Genomic DNA, 14,884 nt, shown 5'->3' with positions numbered 1-14,884 from the left:
GTTGGAAAATGACTGACTGACTGACATATGCAAAATAAATGCTGGATACTGTACATATCCTTGTGGATTATGTTATAACCTGATGCTTTACTAAGTCAGTGTATAGATTTGTTTTGATAGTGTTCTAGCTATATGCATAAACTTGATGCCCTCCTCAGTTTCCAGCATCATCATCATGTCTGTATTCTGTCTAGAGATAAGAGCACACAAATAACTAGTGTCTAATCATCGATTCAGAATATAATGACATAGTACTATGGATACGAAGTAGAAGAAATAATCAGTATCCTTAAAGCATATCTATAGCTTTTGCTTACTGCCCTTCTTAAAATTGTGTACTTATACTTGAAGAAGGTTGATCCTTCACAGCGCATCACTTTTTCCACATTTTGTTATGTTACAGCCTTATTCCAAAATGGATTAAATTCATTTTTTTCCACAGAATTCTACACACAACACCCGTAACGACAATGTGAAAAAGTTTACTTGAGGTTTTTGCAAATTTATTAAAAATAAAAAAAACTGAGAAATCACATGTACATAAGTATTCACAGCCTTTGCTCAATACTTTGTCGATGCATCTTTGGCAGCAATTACAGCCTCAAGTCTTTTTGAATATGATGCCACAAGTTTGGCACACCTATCCTTGGCCAATTTCGCCCATTCCTCTTTGCAACACACCTCAAGCTCGATCAGGTTGGATGGGAAGCGTCGGTGCACAGCCATTTTAAGATCTCTCCAGAGATGTTCAATCGGATTCAAGTCTGGGCTCTGGCTGGGCCATTCAAGGACATTCACAGAGCTGTCCTGAAGCCACTCCTTTGATATCTTGGCTGTTTGCTTAGGGTCGTTGTCCTGCTGAAAGATGAACTGCCGCCCCAGTCTGAGATCAAGAGTGCTCTGGAGCAGGTTTTCATCCAGGATGTCTCTGTACATTGCCGCAGTCATCTTTCCCTTTATTCTGACTAGTCTCCCAGTTCCTGCCGCTGAAAAACAACACCACAGCATGATGCTGCCACCACCATGCTTCACTGTAGGGATGGTATTGGCCTGGTGATGAGCGGTGCCTGGTTTCCTCCAAACGTGACGCCTGGCATTCACACCAAAGAGGCCACTGTGCTCATTGGGACCTTCAAAGCAGCAGAAATGTTTCTGTAACCTTCCCCAGATTTGTGCCTCGAGACAATCCTGTCTCGAAGGTCTACAGACCGTTCCTTTGACTTCATGCTTGGTTTGTGCTCTGACATGAACTGTCAACTGTGGGACCTTATATAGACAGGTGTGTGCCTTTCCAAATCATGTCCAATCAACTGAATTTACCACAGGTGGACTCCAATTAAGCTGCAGAAACATCTCAAAGATGATCAGGGGAAACAGGATGCACCTGAGCTCAATTTTGAGCTTCATGGCAAAGGCTGTGAATACTTACTGTATGTACATGTGATTTCTCAGTTTTTTTTTTTTTAATAAATTTGCAAAACCCTCAAGTAAACTTTTTTTTACATTATCATTATGGGGTGTTGTGTGTAGAATTCTGAGGAAAAAATGAATTTAATCAATTTTGGAATAAGGCTGTAACATAACAAAATGTTGGAAAAAGTGATGCGCTGTGAATACTTTCCAGATGCACTGTATATATTAATTCATTTTAAAAATCCAGTACAGTGTGCCACAAGTTACCACAGGTGCTCAAAGCTATTGCAGTGATGCTTGCTCATTCACTCACACACAATTGTTCACATAGGGCCAATTTATACTTGCCAGTCAAGCTAAATTGTACATACTGTATTTGGAAATGGGGAGGAAATTAGTATATCCAGAGAAAGCCCTTGTAGACATGAAAATAATATGCAAGCTCCTCACAGGCAGTGCATAAGTCAGAATTTGTAACCAACTGTAGTTGTAATACAGTAGAATGTCATTGATTATGCAATCAGTCTGTATCTTTGATTTATTTATCTATCTATTTATTTTCTCTCCAATAAGCTCGGATTTGGTGAACATTATGGAAAGGGGAAACATTTTGACTCAGTTTATGGGTTTGTTGGTACTTACTTAATCTGGAAACAGTATGTGTACTTTTTGCAAATCATGATCATAGCAAGTTTGTAAAATGTATTCTTGAAATATACAATTCAAAACTAACAATATATGTTTTACTTAAGGTGCCAGGTATCGGAAAAGTAACAGAGAAAATGTTGAAAGCACTTGGAATTACTACTTGTTCTGAGTTATGCCAGCAGGGGGCATTGCTCTCACTTCTTTTTTCTGAAACCTCCTGGCATCACTTCCTGCAGATTTCCCTTGGCTTGGGCTCAACCCATCTTGAAAGGTTAGATTTTGAACTTTCTGAGTGTATTTTATATATGAAGTATCATATAAACACATAATTAGACATCCTGTATGTATATCAAATGCATTCATAACTAGTATAAATTCAATGGTATAATATTTCAAAATGATCTTTGGCAGATATATTTTTGTTACATGGTGTATAGAATGTTTCAAAATTACAGTATATATATTTTCTTTATATTTTGATTATGTGATATTTTTAATTAAATACTTTAGGATGGTGCAGTTAATTTACTCTTCCATGGCACTTATTGAAATTATTATTTTTTCCATGTTTGTTTTATAGAGATGGAGAAAGAAAGAGCATGAGTACCGAGAGGTATGTCTCTTATGTGCACATAAACACTTGGTAGCTTGAAAAATCTTTCCTGTGTAAACAAGAAATACCAGACATACTGTTAGAAATTAAAAAGCAATTGCAACACCATGCCATAATCACTTGGGGGGGTGGGGGGGGGGAAAGAATGATTATGTCAGACATACTTTCAGCCTAGTGTCCACTAATGCTTACTAGCCAACCCGCGGCGTACCATACGCCGCATAATCAGGTCGGTTTTTTAATGATTTTTAAGCACAGGGAGAAAATGAACATTTGAAAAATCGGTAATGTAATAAATCAGCAAGAAATGCAACATTATAACAATGCACGTAACGAACCAACACACAATCGTCCGTGACTGAAAACTGGCGGACCAATCTTGTTGATGTGAGCGGAATGTGGAATGTGGAAATGTAGACGCGCGCCTTCTGTTCTGACAGATGCGTCGACGATCTATTGGTGGAAGAGTTTGCCACTGGAATGCAAGACACTAAATGAAGATCTTATGGCAAGCCTGAAAGCATAAAATTGGAGCTGTGTGACTCGCGTTCTTTTCGCGGTTCGCTTTTACTCAGCATGGGTTAATTGTATGTGCCAGCTTGGATCTCCGAAAGGGAATAGCAGTGGAAAAACCATCACAGTTCATATTGAGAACAGAGATACGCTTGCAAGCATCTCCCCTTGGATATATGCAAATGTCGCGTTGTGCAGGAGGTTCCCCGTTTTCACCTACAAAGCAGCAACATCAGTTTGACAGGACGGGGCGTAATACCCTTCTCATATCCAGACCTGGATTTTCCATGAACACCATTCTTACAGCAGTAACAGAGTAACCGTGAGTGATGATGTCATGCATTTGCATGTAAAACTTTGCGAAGGGATTAACCTGGCATATCATGTTGTCTGGTTGAAGCAACAAAATGTCACTGCAAGTGCTATTACATTCCTTTTGCAAATGTTGACTGGTAGCCTCCGCAGAATCGAAGATATATAGGTGACCGTATTGTGGTGACGTGTCAGGATTGTTATATAAAGGAGAGACCTGGTGATAAATTTGACCGTGGATTCTGAAAGCATACGGTCCTTGTCCAGATGGTTGAGCGATGTGTGCGCCCATTGACGCGAAAGCTAAAGCAGAGTTGTATTCCCTGATATGATCACAGTAATTTCAGGACAGCGGGTTCTTGCCAGTCAAGAGGTCTTCCAATAAAAGAGGGGGCTTGGATAGTGGTGGCAAAGACACCTTGCCGGCATGACAACACTTAGTGTAATGTCCGGATTTGTTGACGTCTGCTGGCCAATGAAGAGCATTGCAAGAAGCACATAGTGCAGTAGTTAGGTAGGCCAATATTATGTTCTTGGACGTGAAAGGCGGTATCTTCTTGAAAAGCTGCAGAAAAGTGAATGCGATGTTTGTGCATGAACGATTTAGTGCTGTGTTGACACTGAAGGGAATTGGAATGAGTTGTGTCAAAGCATTGCTGGCAATGTTCACATTGCATAATTCGTTTTGTGGAGTGTGTTTTTAAATGCATGTTGAGAAATCTCTGCACTCGGAACGTTTTTGAACAAATCGTGCATTCAAAGATCTTTTTGGAATGTGTTCGTTCAGTGGAGTGGGTGTGTAAATGTGCTTTGAGATATTTCTGGCATGTGAAGGTTTTGGAGCAGTGTTGACACTGAAAAGAATTCATCAGGGAATGCGTTTTGAGATGGTTAGTAAGGTATTTGCGTGCATGAAAGTGCTTGTCGCAAATTTTGCATACAAATCTTTGCGTTGAATGGATCTGCATATGGTTGTGGAGATCCATCTCAACTGTGAAGTCCTCGTTACAAAATGTGCAATTGAAGGTGAGAGTGGAATGAGTTCGTAAGTGTTTTTTGAGAGCGCGAGTTGTCTCGAAGTATTGTTGGCAATGTTCACATTGTATCATTCGGTTAGTGTTGTGTTTTTTTAAATGTGCGTTCAGATATCTGTGCACTCTGAAGCTTTTGGAACAAAAGGTGCATTGAAAGTCCTGTGTGGAATGCGTGTGTTCAGGGGAGGGTGTCTTTAAATGTTTTTCAGGAAGAGGAGAGTGGGCAGGTGACGTCACATTAGTGTGGCGAGCAAGTGGGTGTGTATGCTGTGTGCCCTTGCCGACAGAATCAAAAGATGTCTCCAGAAGGTTAACACGTGGGTATTTGAGAGGCATGAGAACCTCGTAATGCCCATGATCCAAAGGACCGCTAAAGAGCAGGGATATGAAGAGACGCTGGGCTGGATTGTAAACTGGAGGAGAAGCATGAGGACGTTTTTGGATGTAAATGCTGATAGTAGCTGGAAGGATTTGGGACATTGCCACAATTTCTACCTCGCCACCATAGACTCCGGACGTATTCATGTAATCAGCGTATTGTTGAGCAGACTGTATAACAAGAACAACGGACCACATCACCGAAGTTATCCCAATGTTGACAAACAAAGCTAACAGCCATGTTATGAAGTTTGAGAGCAACAGTTTCGTCAATGACATTTCTCCAAAAAAACCCGACTGACAGAAACAAACAGTTACCTGAAGCAGGAATTTCTATAACATTGAAAGAAGTGTTGTTTCCATGAAATACATTTGAAGCGGTAGCCATGGAGAGCAAAAGAATAGTCAACGTGGCTCACAGTTGGGTTTGGACCGTAACACAGACCAAAGTGAGTGAGTATTTGTTTGATGAGCTGTTTGATTTGGCGGGCAGTGGTCTGAGGTGCGTTCCTGAGCATGTGGGAGGAAGGGTAGAGTTTCTGGGTGGGGCTTCGTTGTTCCTTTCGCATGGTTTTTCATGGTGGACGCGGTTGGGTGTCGAAACCGAAAAGAATAATGAAAAGTCAACGTGGCTTAGGCGTGCATGTGGACTCCTAGCACAGACGAAAGGGGCTAACTGGGTGGTCAGTGAGTTTTTGCGTCCGGGCACATGGGCAGGCAGTGTGAATGCCTAGAGAGCGATGGTAGAAAAAGGAGTGTTAGTGGGCAGGGAAACGTCTTCCGTATTTCTGCAGGAGCATCTAAGAAGACGCATGTTTGTCGCGGATGCGAATTGCTGTATGTAGCGTGTAAAACAGTTTGCTATGGTGCACACGATCGTGCGTCATAACCGAAATCACGGTTTTTAAAGACTGCTTACTTCATTGTGTTTTAACCTCAGTTGTAAAGGATTGTTTTAAAGATCCCATGGGATACCCCTCGCAAACAGTTTTACACGCTGCATATGGCGATTTACCTCAGCGAGAAACATGCCTCTATGAACAGTCAACGTGCAGGTGCATGTGGCCTCTACGACAGACGAATATAAATGACGCCGTTTCTTCTGTGTCGTCACGTCCGAGTTGGTGGCTGTGGCTCTGCGAGTTATCGTCGTATCCAATGGTCTTGGAGTTGGTGGGCGTGGCTCCTTCCTGCGTGCGCCATCGGAGTCTTACTTGTCGGCGGCTCAGTGAATCCACGCCCCTTCTGGCGTGCTTTCCATGGTTGTCTTGCCTTAGTGAATTATATATATATAGATATACTTTGAGAATCCAAAACTTTGTGACCTTGAAAGGTTTTAAGTGAATGTTTGGTGGAGTTAAGCAACCTGTGGTTAGAAGGGGGTTTAACACAATTATTGTTCTCTTCTATATCTGTAGAGATATAATTGTTTCTTATAAATGAGAATGAAAATATTTCCTTCCATAACCTAAGAAGATTTTAAGTGAGAGTTTGGTGGAGTCCAGCAAGCTCTAAATGTCCTCACTAAATGGTTAGTTTAGGCCATTTTAAAAGGGATTTTCAGGTCTTCAGATTTATACTGTAACATCAGTACAAGGCATTGTCATAGAAGTAATATTGCGCAATTAGTGTGACCCAACTAGTAATATTGTTGCTCCCAACACTTAAGAGCAGTAAAAGTTATTTTATCAGATACAATTTGTGTCTAGAGTTATTAGTAAATTGAGTAAATTTTTAACAATTCAGAATACTGACATTTGTAATCAGAGTGGAAGATATGTATTTTTTGTTATTAATTTATTTTCCAGTATGATGAGTGTTATTTGATTCATTCAAAAAAGAGAATATGAGAAAGCTATTTACAGTAGTTATTTTTAGAAATGGGGTAAAAGAAGGTGAAATAACTTGCACAGTAAAGTTGCATAGTGAGTCTGAGGTTAAACCTGAGGTTGGTGGGTTGAACTGACATCCTTGTGGTCTAAAGTCCAGTGCCTTAGCTGTGTAAGTCGTAAAGTACAGTTGATTTCAGGGTTATATTCTCTTGTCTATTATCTATTATATTCTAAAATCATTTAGATAATGAACAATGCATTTCCTGTGTAATGGACAACTACTAATTTTAGAATAACTCAGAAATGTGTATATTTAAAATATAATAACTGTGTTTTTCTTTTGCTTTTTGTAGGACTTTTAGTGAGATGAGTGACCCAGAAGAGCAGTACAGTTTATGTCGGGAGCTCTGTTCTGATCTTGCCAAGGATCTAAAGAAAGAAGGATTGAAGGTAAATATATTTATTTGTACAGCATTTTTAATCCATTTTTGTATGCTATAACAAAGGAAAATTAGGTGTGAGGCTTGAGAATTGGTGAAAAAAAATTTGCCAATTCTATTAAAAACAAAAAGCAAGTTCACACAAGAAAATTGATTATTTTTATGTTAGCATGCTATACAGTAACTAGAAGTACAATATAAAACAAAACATAGTTTTGAGGCATAAATGCAGAAACATAATGCCATATACTTACATATATATGCAGGATGGTTTTAAGTCCAGATTCCAGTTTTTCTAGGTCGGTCACATTCTTAAATGGTTTAATTCTTCAGCCATATAGCAAACATTTAATTTGAATTGAAGATGTCTGAAAGTAGACATGTCATATGTAACACACACCATGAAGAGAAAGTAATGATTTGTCGTAGCAATCAAAACAATTACCACAATTTATTAAAAAGCAATAAAACAGTACAGTAACAACCAATCTCAATAGCAGGTCAAACAAGAGTACTTTATAATACAATATTGAGTCATAAGCTTTGGTTTAAATAGTGAGACCAGCGGGGCATCTGTAATATTAGTTGATACATCATTCCAGGGTTTGGTGCCATAAGGCTAAAAACTTTTGTCATAGTCAAAACTAAAACAAAGCAATGTTTCAAATTCTAAATTAATTGCCATGGCTTGCTTTTATATGAGAACTAGCAAAATACCCGTGCTTCGCAGCGGAGAAGTAGTGTGTTAAAGAAGTAATGAAAAAGAAAAGGAAACATTTTGAAAATAACGTAACATGATTGTCAATGTAATTGTTTTGTCACTGTTGTGAGTGATAAGTGTTGCTGTCATATACACTCACCTAAAGGATTATTAGGAACACCATACTAATACGGTGTTTGACCCCCTTTCGCCTTCAGAACTGCCTTAATTCTACGTGGCATTGATTCAACAAGGTGCTGAAAGCATTCTTTAGAAATGTTGGCCCATATTGATAGGATAGCATCTTGCAGTTGATGGAGCTTTGTGGGATGCACATCCAGGGCACGAAGCTCCCGTTCCACCACATCCCAGATGCTCTATTGGGTTGAGATCTGGTGACTGTGGGGGCCATTTTAGTACAGTGAACTTATTGTCATGTTCAAGAAACCAATTTGAAATGATTCGAGCTTTGTGTCATGGTGCATTATCCTGCTGGAAGTAGCCATCAGAGGATGGGTTACATGGTGGTCATGAAGGGATGGACATGGTCAGAAACAATGCTCAGGTAGCCCGTGGCATTTAAACGATGCCCAATTGGCACTAAGGGGCCTAAAGTGTGCCAAGAAAACATCCCCCACACCATTACACCACCACCACCTGCCTGCACAGTGGTAACAAGGCATGATGGATCCATGTTCTCATTCTGTTTATGCCAAATTCTGACTCGACCATTTGAATGTCTCAACAGAAATCCAGACTCATCAGACCAGGCAACATTTTTCCAGTCTTCAACTGTCCAATTTTGGTGAGCTCGTGCAAATTGTAGCCTCTTTTTCCTATTTGTAGTGGAGATGAGTGGTACCCGGTGGGGTCTTCTGCTGTTGTAGCCCATCCGCCTCAAGGTTGTGCGTGTTGTGGCTTCACAAATGCTTTGCTGCATACCTCGGTTGTAACGAGTGGTTATTTCAGTCAAAGTTGCTCTTCTATCAGCTTGAATCAGTCGGCCCATTCTCCTCTGACCTCTAGCATCAACAAGGCATTTTCGCCCACAGGACTGCCGCATACTGGATGTTTTTCCCTTCTCACACCATTCTTTGTAAACCCTAGAAATGGTTGTGCGTGAAAATCCCAGTAACTGAGCAGATTGTGAAATACTCAGACCGGCCTGTCTGGCACCATCAACCAAGCCACATTTAAAATTGCTTAAATCACCTTTCTTTCCCATTCTGACATTTTAGGAGCCATCGTAGGGCTTAGATTAAAGTTCTCAGAAAGCGCATGCGTAGTGACGTAAGCGTGTATAAGAAAAGAAACGCGATAGAGTGAAGCCGCGAAAGTCGAAGCGTGATATAGCTGGGGGTGCCAGAATCCATCAAGGAAGAAAAATGAAAAACATTATTTGTACAAAATCTTAATTTATTTATCCATTCCTAAATAATTAAATGGGCAGGCTATTTCGGATCAGTGCAATACGCTGCTTGTTAAAACGGATGACTCCCGCTCTTACGTGCAAGTCTGCGTGGATATTATCAACTATCGTATCTGTTCAAGTTCTATTTAAATTTTAAATAGAAGGAATTTTTATTTAGTCGACAGAAATATCTTTGGTAGGAATGTAAGTTAAATGTAGGCATCATTGCATAAATTTTTCTTCACTATAGAAATGTAAAGAGTAAATTCGCCTTACATTCCAACCAAAGATATTTGTGTCGACTAAATAGAACTTGAAAAGATATATTTTTCCGAATGTGATCGCGCAATTCAGGTCAAGTTGACGCGCACTACATAACGTAACATGATTGTCAATATACAGTAATTGTTTTGTGAGTGTTATGAGTGTTGCTGTCATCAAGGATTTGTGTAGGTAGAAGGCTGAAATTTGGCAGGCTCATTCCTTACAGCTTACTTACAAAATTTGGGCAGGTTTCATTTCGAAATTCTACGCCTAATGGTCATAACTGGAAGGTATTTTTCTCCATTAACTGTAATGGAGTTGAGCTGGAATAACGTGGGGGGGTGGAGTTTCGTGTGACATCATCACGCCTCCCACGTAATCACGTGAACTGACTGTCAACGCAGTGCGTAGAAAACCAGGAAGACTTCCAAAAAGCGTTTAAGAAAACATGCATTATATAATTGAGAAGGCAGCGAAACAATAAGAAGCGGAAAGTGACATATACTACCATATTCATGAGTGATGCTACCTCGGAAAGAAAGCAAGGTGTAAACCTAAACTTTAAGTTCATAGACAGGCTACCGCTGGCGTTTCACATGCCGGTAATGCGGGATACAAGTTTAATGAGAGGACACAGGATATAAACGAGAGTTTTGATCACTTTGTAACTAAGTTAAAATTGTAGGTGAAGGGGTGTGCTTATGCAAATTCCGAGAGACTGTGTTTGTGTGGGATTTACAGTTAAGGCGGGTGTGGGAGTCACGTCATCATATCCCCTCCCATTCATCTAATTTCGCTCTGAGCTGAGCTCCGCGGCTAACGCCGTCTTCCGAAGCAACTTTGTCAGACTGCCACCAAATACTCACAGAAAAATCCACAAGTTAATACACTCGCTGTCTCTAGAGTTTCTACACACTGAATCCTCCACGCACTACTTACAAAAGGTCATATTGACAATCGTGTTACGTTATTTTTAAAAACTTTCCTTTTCTTAGCACAAGCACAGCTGAGAAGCTTCGATGCATGTGCTCCATAACGTTAAAAATAATGCATTTAATCACACTTTGCATTACAAGCAGATTACATTGATCAGCGCATCCCGATTCATTTTACCCTCGCACCACCTTAGTTTGAGAAGAAGTACGAAAAAATATGAGGTTAACACAGAAAAACAGATCACCAATTCAAGCTTTATAAATAATCGATTAGCCATCAATAATTGTTTTGGTAAAGCCATCCTCCTTCCATTTTATAATTTTTCCGCCACTAGCCATGATTAAATGAACGGTAAAAAAGTAAGAGCAAAGTGAGGGTGACTTATTTAGGCAGGCATATATATGACAGCAACACTCATGACAATGTCAATCATGGTACGTCATTATTAAAATGTTTCCTTTTCTTTTTCATTACATCTTTAACACACTACTTCTCGCTGTAGTAGCTGGTATTTTGAGATATATATATATATATATATATAATATATCATTTAATATATGAATGACCTCCAAATATCGCTGAGACTTTTGATATCATGAACGAGTCTGCAAAAACTGTGGTCTCCTGCCCAGCAAAAGTCGAGCAGCCAGCGCGTGCATAGCTGTGCCGCCTTTGAGACGCTGACTGCGCTTCTGCCTTAAGTCAAAGTGAGCACTTTTAATTTTTTTCATCCTCCCCCTGCGCTATAGCCCAGACAAGTGCAAACACGAGACCCCTTTTCTACACCACGGCAAAATAATATTAAGGCGATTCACACTTTCTTTTGCACATATACGATTATGAGGTCCTCACCCCGGATTATGAAGACACGCACACGAGTGGAGGACTGACAGTGCCATCACAGCCGATTAATGGCAGGGACGTCTCACCAGTCTACACAAGACCCACCGCGACTGTCCCCAAAAGCCGATCATAACGCCAGCGAACACATCTCTCTATACTATATAAAAGAAAAAGGCAACTTTCCTTTCTTTACACCTTTTTTCCTTTGATCCCAAACCAAAGCCTTTCTCGCTTAACACTGCAGAGGACACAAAACTAATTTTCTTTAAATGCCGGTAAGGCACATTACCAGAGGCAAAAATTTGAACGTTCACATAGAAAATGTAATTTCTATACCACAGCCGTCGTGTAGCGCCTTTCAAAAGGGATCTACTACCGAGAGATGATCCATATACATTTTAGCTGCTGTTAGTTACTTACCTGTTGTGTTACACAGTCTTTAAAATGTAGTTTACCCGCAACCACTCCAGTAGTGCTCAATGTACCTGTACTTCTTAAAACGTTAATGTTTTACTGTTTAATAACTTATAGACTATATTTTATTATATCTCACTTGCACTCAGTGACCAAAGCTATACACACACATATATAAAAGCTATACACACAAGTATATGTATGTGTATATATATATATATGTGTGTGTGTGTGTGTGTGTGTGTGTGTGTATATATATGACAGCAGCAATCCAAGCTGATAGAAAACAGTAAAAAGGAGGCGTGTCAGACGTCGTGGTACATTTTCTGATGCAGCTAGACAAAAATAACATTGTGACGCTGCCGCCAAATACACAAAACAATTACTTTGACAATCATGTTACATTATTTTTAAAATGTTTCCTTTTCTTTTTCATAACTTCTTTAACACACTACTTCTCCGCTGCCAAGCTGGTATATATATATATATATATATATATATATATATATATATATATAGATATAGATATAGATAGATATAGATATAGATATGAGAACAACACTCATATCAATGACAAAACAATTACATTAACAATCATGTTAAGTTATTTTAAAATTTTTCCTTTTCGTACCTTCTTTAACACACTACTTCTCCGAAGCGCTGGTATTCTCTAGTATATATATATATATATATATATATATATATATATACACATACATACATACATACAGTAATCCCTCCTCGATCGCGGGGGTTGCGTTCCAGACCCCCCCGCAATAGGTGAAAATCCGCGAAGTAGAAACCATATGTTTCTGTGGTTATTTTTATATATTTTAAGCCCTTATAAACTCTCCCACACTGTTTATTAATATTCCCCGCAGAGTTATACAGCATAATACCTTTGTATTCTCTTAGATATTAGGTAAGATTCATTGAAATTATGTATATAAACACACTGTTTATATACAGTAAAACCTAAATATTATTTTAAAGATATTGAGTGTCTCCGATATCACGTTACAGCCATTACGATAGACATGCCACCAGCAATAAATACGTACAATGCAACAAAAATAGTATACAGTAAATGTGTGTGTACAGTGACACTAAACGTACGTACTTGTACTAAGTACTGTAAGTAGAAAATTAATTATGGTTACTCACCAACAATGACACGATGACTTGTCCGATAACAATGAGTTTTATTTTACTGCACAACAAAGGAGAGTGTTATAGCCCTTAAAGGAGCCACTTCAAGCGATTGTGTAGCACTGCCGTTGTTCTTCTTCTGGCAGTCTTCAATCCAAATCCCTAAAGCAGATTCCATCCAGACTACTGCCTTATTACATCCACTTACAACTTGTTTTGCACCCTGGTTAAAAGGACACTGCGGCCGTAGATCTTATATTCCTTTCCTACTTTTTAAATAAAAAGAAGCGTAGCCTTCAACATATCCAAAACGTTTACCTTTTCGGCAATCGTTAACATCTTCCGTTTGCACTTGGGCACGGCCCCTGAAGCAGTAGCAGATCGTTTTGGAGCCATAATGAAGGGCTTGACTATGCACAAAGATAAACACAAAAGAGCACAACTCTTTACACAACGAAACACGTTGATGCTGAATGAGCGAGATGAGACTTCCTGCTTAACACTGCATTCAGCAAGCAGGAACTTAACTGCGTGCTCTGATTGGTTAGCTTCTCAGTCAGGAGAACTTATCTGGGTGCTCTGATTGGTTAGCTTCTTAGTCATCCGCCAATAGCGTCCCTTGTATGAAATCAACTGGGCAAACCAACTGAGGAAGCATGTACAGGAAGTAAAAGACACATTGTCCAGAACCCGAAGCAGCGAAAAATCCAGCGTTATATATTTAGTTATGCTTTCATATAAAATCCGCGATAGTGCTTGAAACCGCGAAAGTCAAAGCGATATAGCGAGGTATTACTGTGTGTGTGTGTGTGTATATATATATATATATATATATATACACCCACGTTTTGCAGCGGAGAAGTAGTGTGTTAAAGAACATTTTAAAAATAATGTAACATGATTGTCAATATACAGTAATTGTTTTGTGAGTGTTATGAGTGTTGCTGTCATCAAGGATTTGATTATCATTATTTCTTTCAATCAGGTTCGTATTTGTAGGATGTGTTGTGTTCAAGTTACATTCCGTGTTTGTCAATCGTTGTAAAGATAACAGGTTTCATTCATCGATTTGTTTCTTACTGCATCAATAAACAGCTTGTCTTCCTCTTTATCTGAGACCTGACACACTGCATTCATGGGTTTTTTTTTTTACACTGTCTTCCTTTAGCGGGAAATTGACTTTTTCCACCGTGTGCTTTGTTTCCGCAGTAGCTGCAATTATGAATATGTTTGCATGTGTCACACGCTTCATATTTTTTTGCTGCCTTCTCAATTGTGTAATTCGGTTTTTGTTCAACACTCTTTTGAACCGTTGCTCTTTGTCTGTGCACTGTGTCAGTATCGAGCAGAAGTCTATTATAAGTTTGTAAGTAAGCTGTAAGGAATGAGCCTGCCAAATTTCAGCGTTCTACCTACACGGGAAGTTGGAGAATTAGTGAGTCAGTCAGTCAGTGAGTGAGTGAGTCAGTGAGGGCTTAGCCTTTTATTAGTATAGATTATCCCAATTTCAACAGCCTTTTATTAACTTTCCTGCTATTTAAAGAAGGAAGGAGTGGTTGCTCTGAAATTAGGGATCTGTGCCGACAGTTGGAAGGTTGCCAGTTTGAATCCCATAAATGCCAGAAGTGATTCCACTCCATTGGGCTGTTGAGCAAGGCCCTTAACCTGCAATTGCCCCATCCTGGGTTTGATGTTAACCTGCCTCCAGCCCTGCAAGCATGTCCTCCAAGTGTCAGGGAAAACTTGGTGGTTGGTGGCAGGATTGGCACTCCAGCCACTGTTTTTAAAAAAAAAGAAAAATTTAAAACTCTGACGTGCCAGAATTTTGTGTTACCTGATGTAACCAAACACTGTTTAGTTACATTCCAGTTAAAATAAATTGTAGGATATCTATTTGGATCAGAGGAGCAGTTGTTACCTCATAGCTCCAGGAACCATAGTTTGATTCTAGAATTAGTCATTGTCAGTTTTAAATTTTTACATT

General features: G+C 39.4%; 1 protein-coding gene across 3 annotated transcripts in view; it reads left to right on the top strand.

Moving 5' to 3' along the window:
• Nucleotides 1-14,884, top strand: part of polk (polymerase (DNA directed) kappa) — a 100,327-nt gene that overhangs the window by 71,327 nt on the left and 14,116 nt on the right. For all 3 annotated transcript variants that reach the window (XM_039758421.1, XM_039758420.1, XM_039758419.1), the window contains 3 exons: nt 2,166-2,332; nt 2,642-2,674; nt 7,097-7,193. In XM_039758421.1, the coding sequence (XP_039614355.1) occupies nt 2,166-2,332; nt 2,642-2,674; nt 7,097-7,193 (297 nt within the window). The remainder of the gene's footprint in view (nt 1-2,165; nt 2,333-2,641; nt 2,675-7,096; nt 7,194-14,884) is intronic.

This window comes from Polypterus senegalus, chromosome 7, assembly GCF_016835505.1.
Source record: "Polypterus senegalus isolate Bchr_013 chromosome 7, ASM1683550v1, whole genome shotgun sequence".
NCBI classification, from domain to species: domain Eukaryota; kingdom Metazoa; phylum Chordata; class Cladistia; order Polypteriformes; family Polypteridae; genus Polypterus; species Polypterus senegalus.
This window is presented reverse-complemented; position numbering and strand designations above follow the sequence as displayed.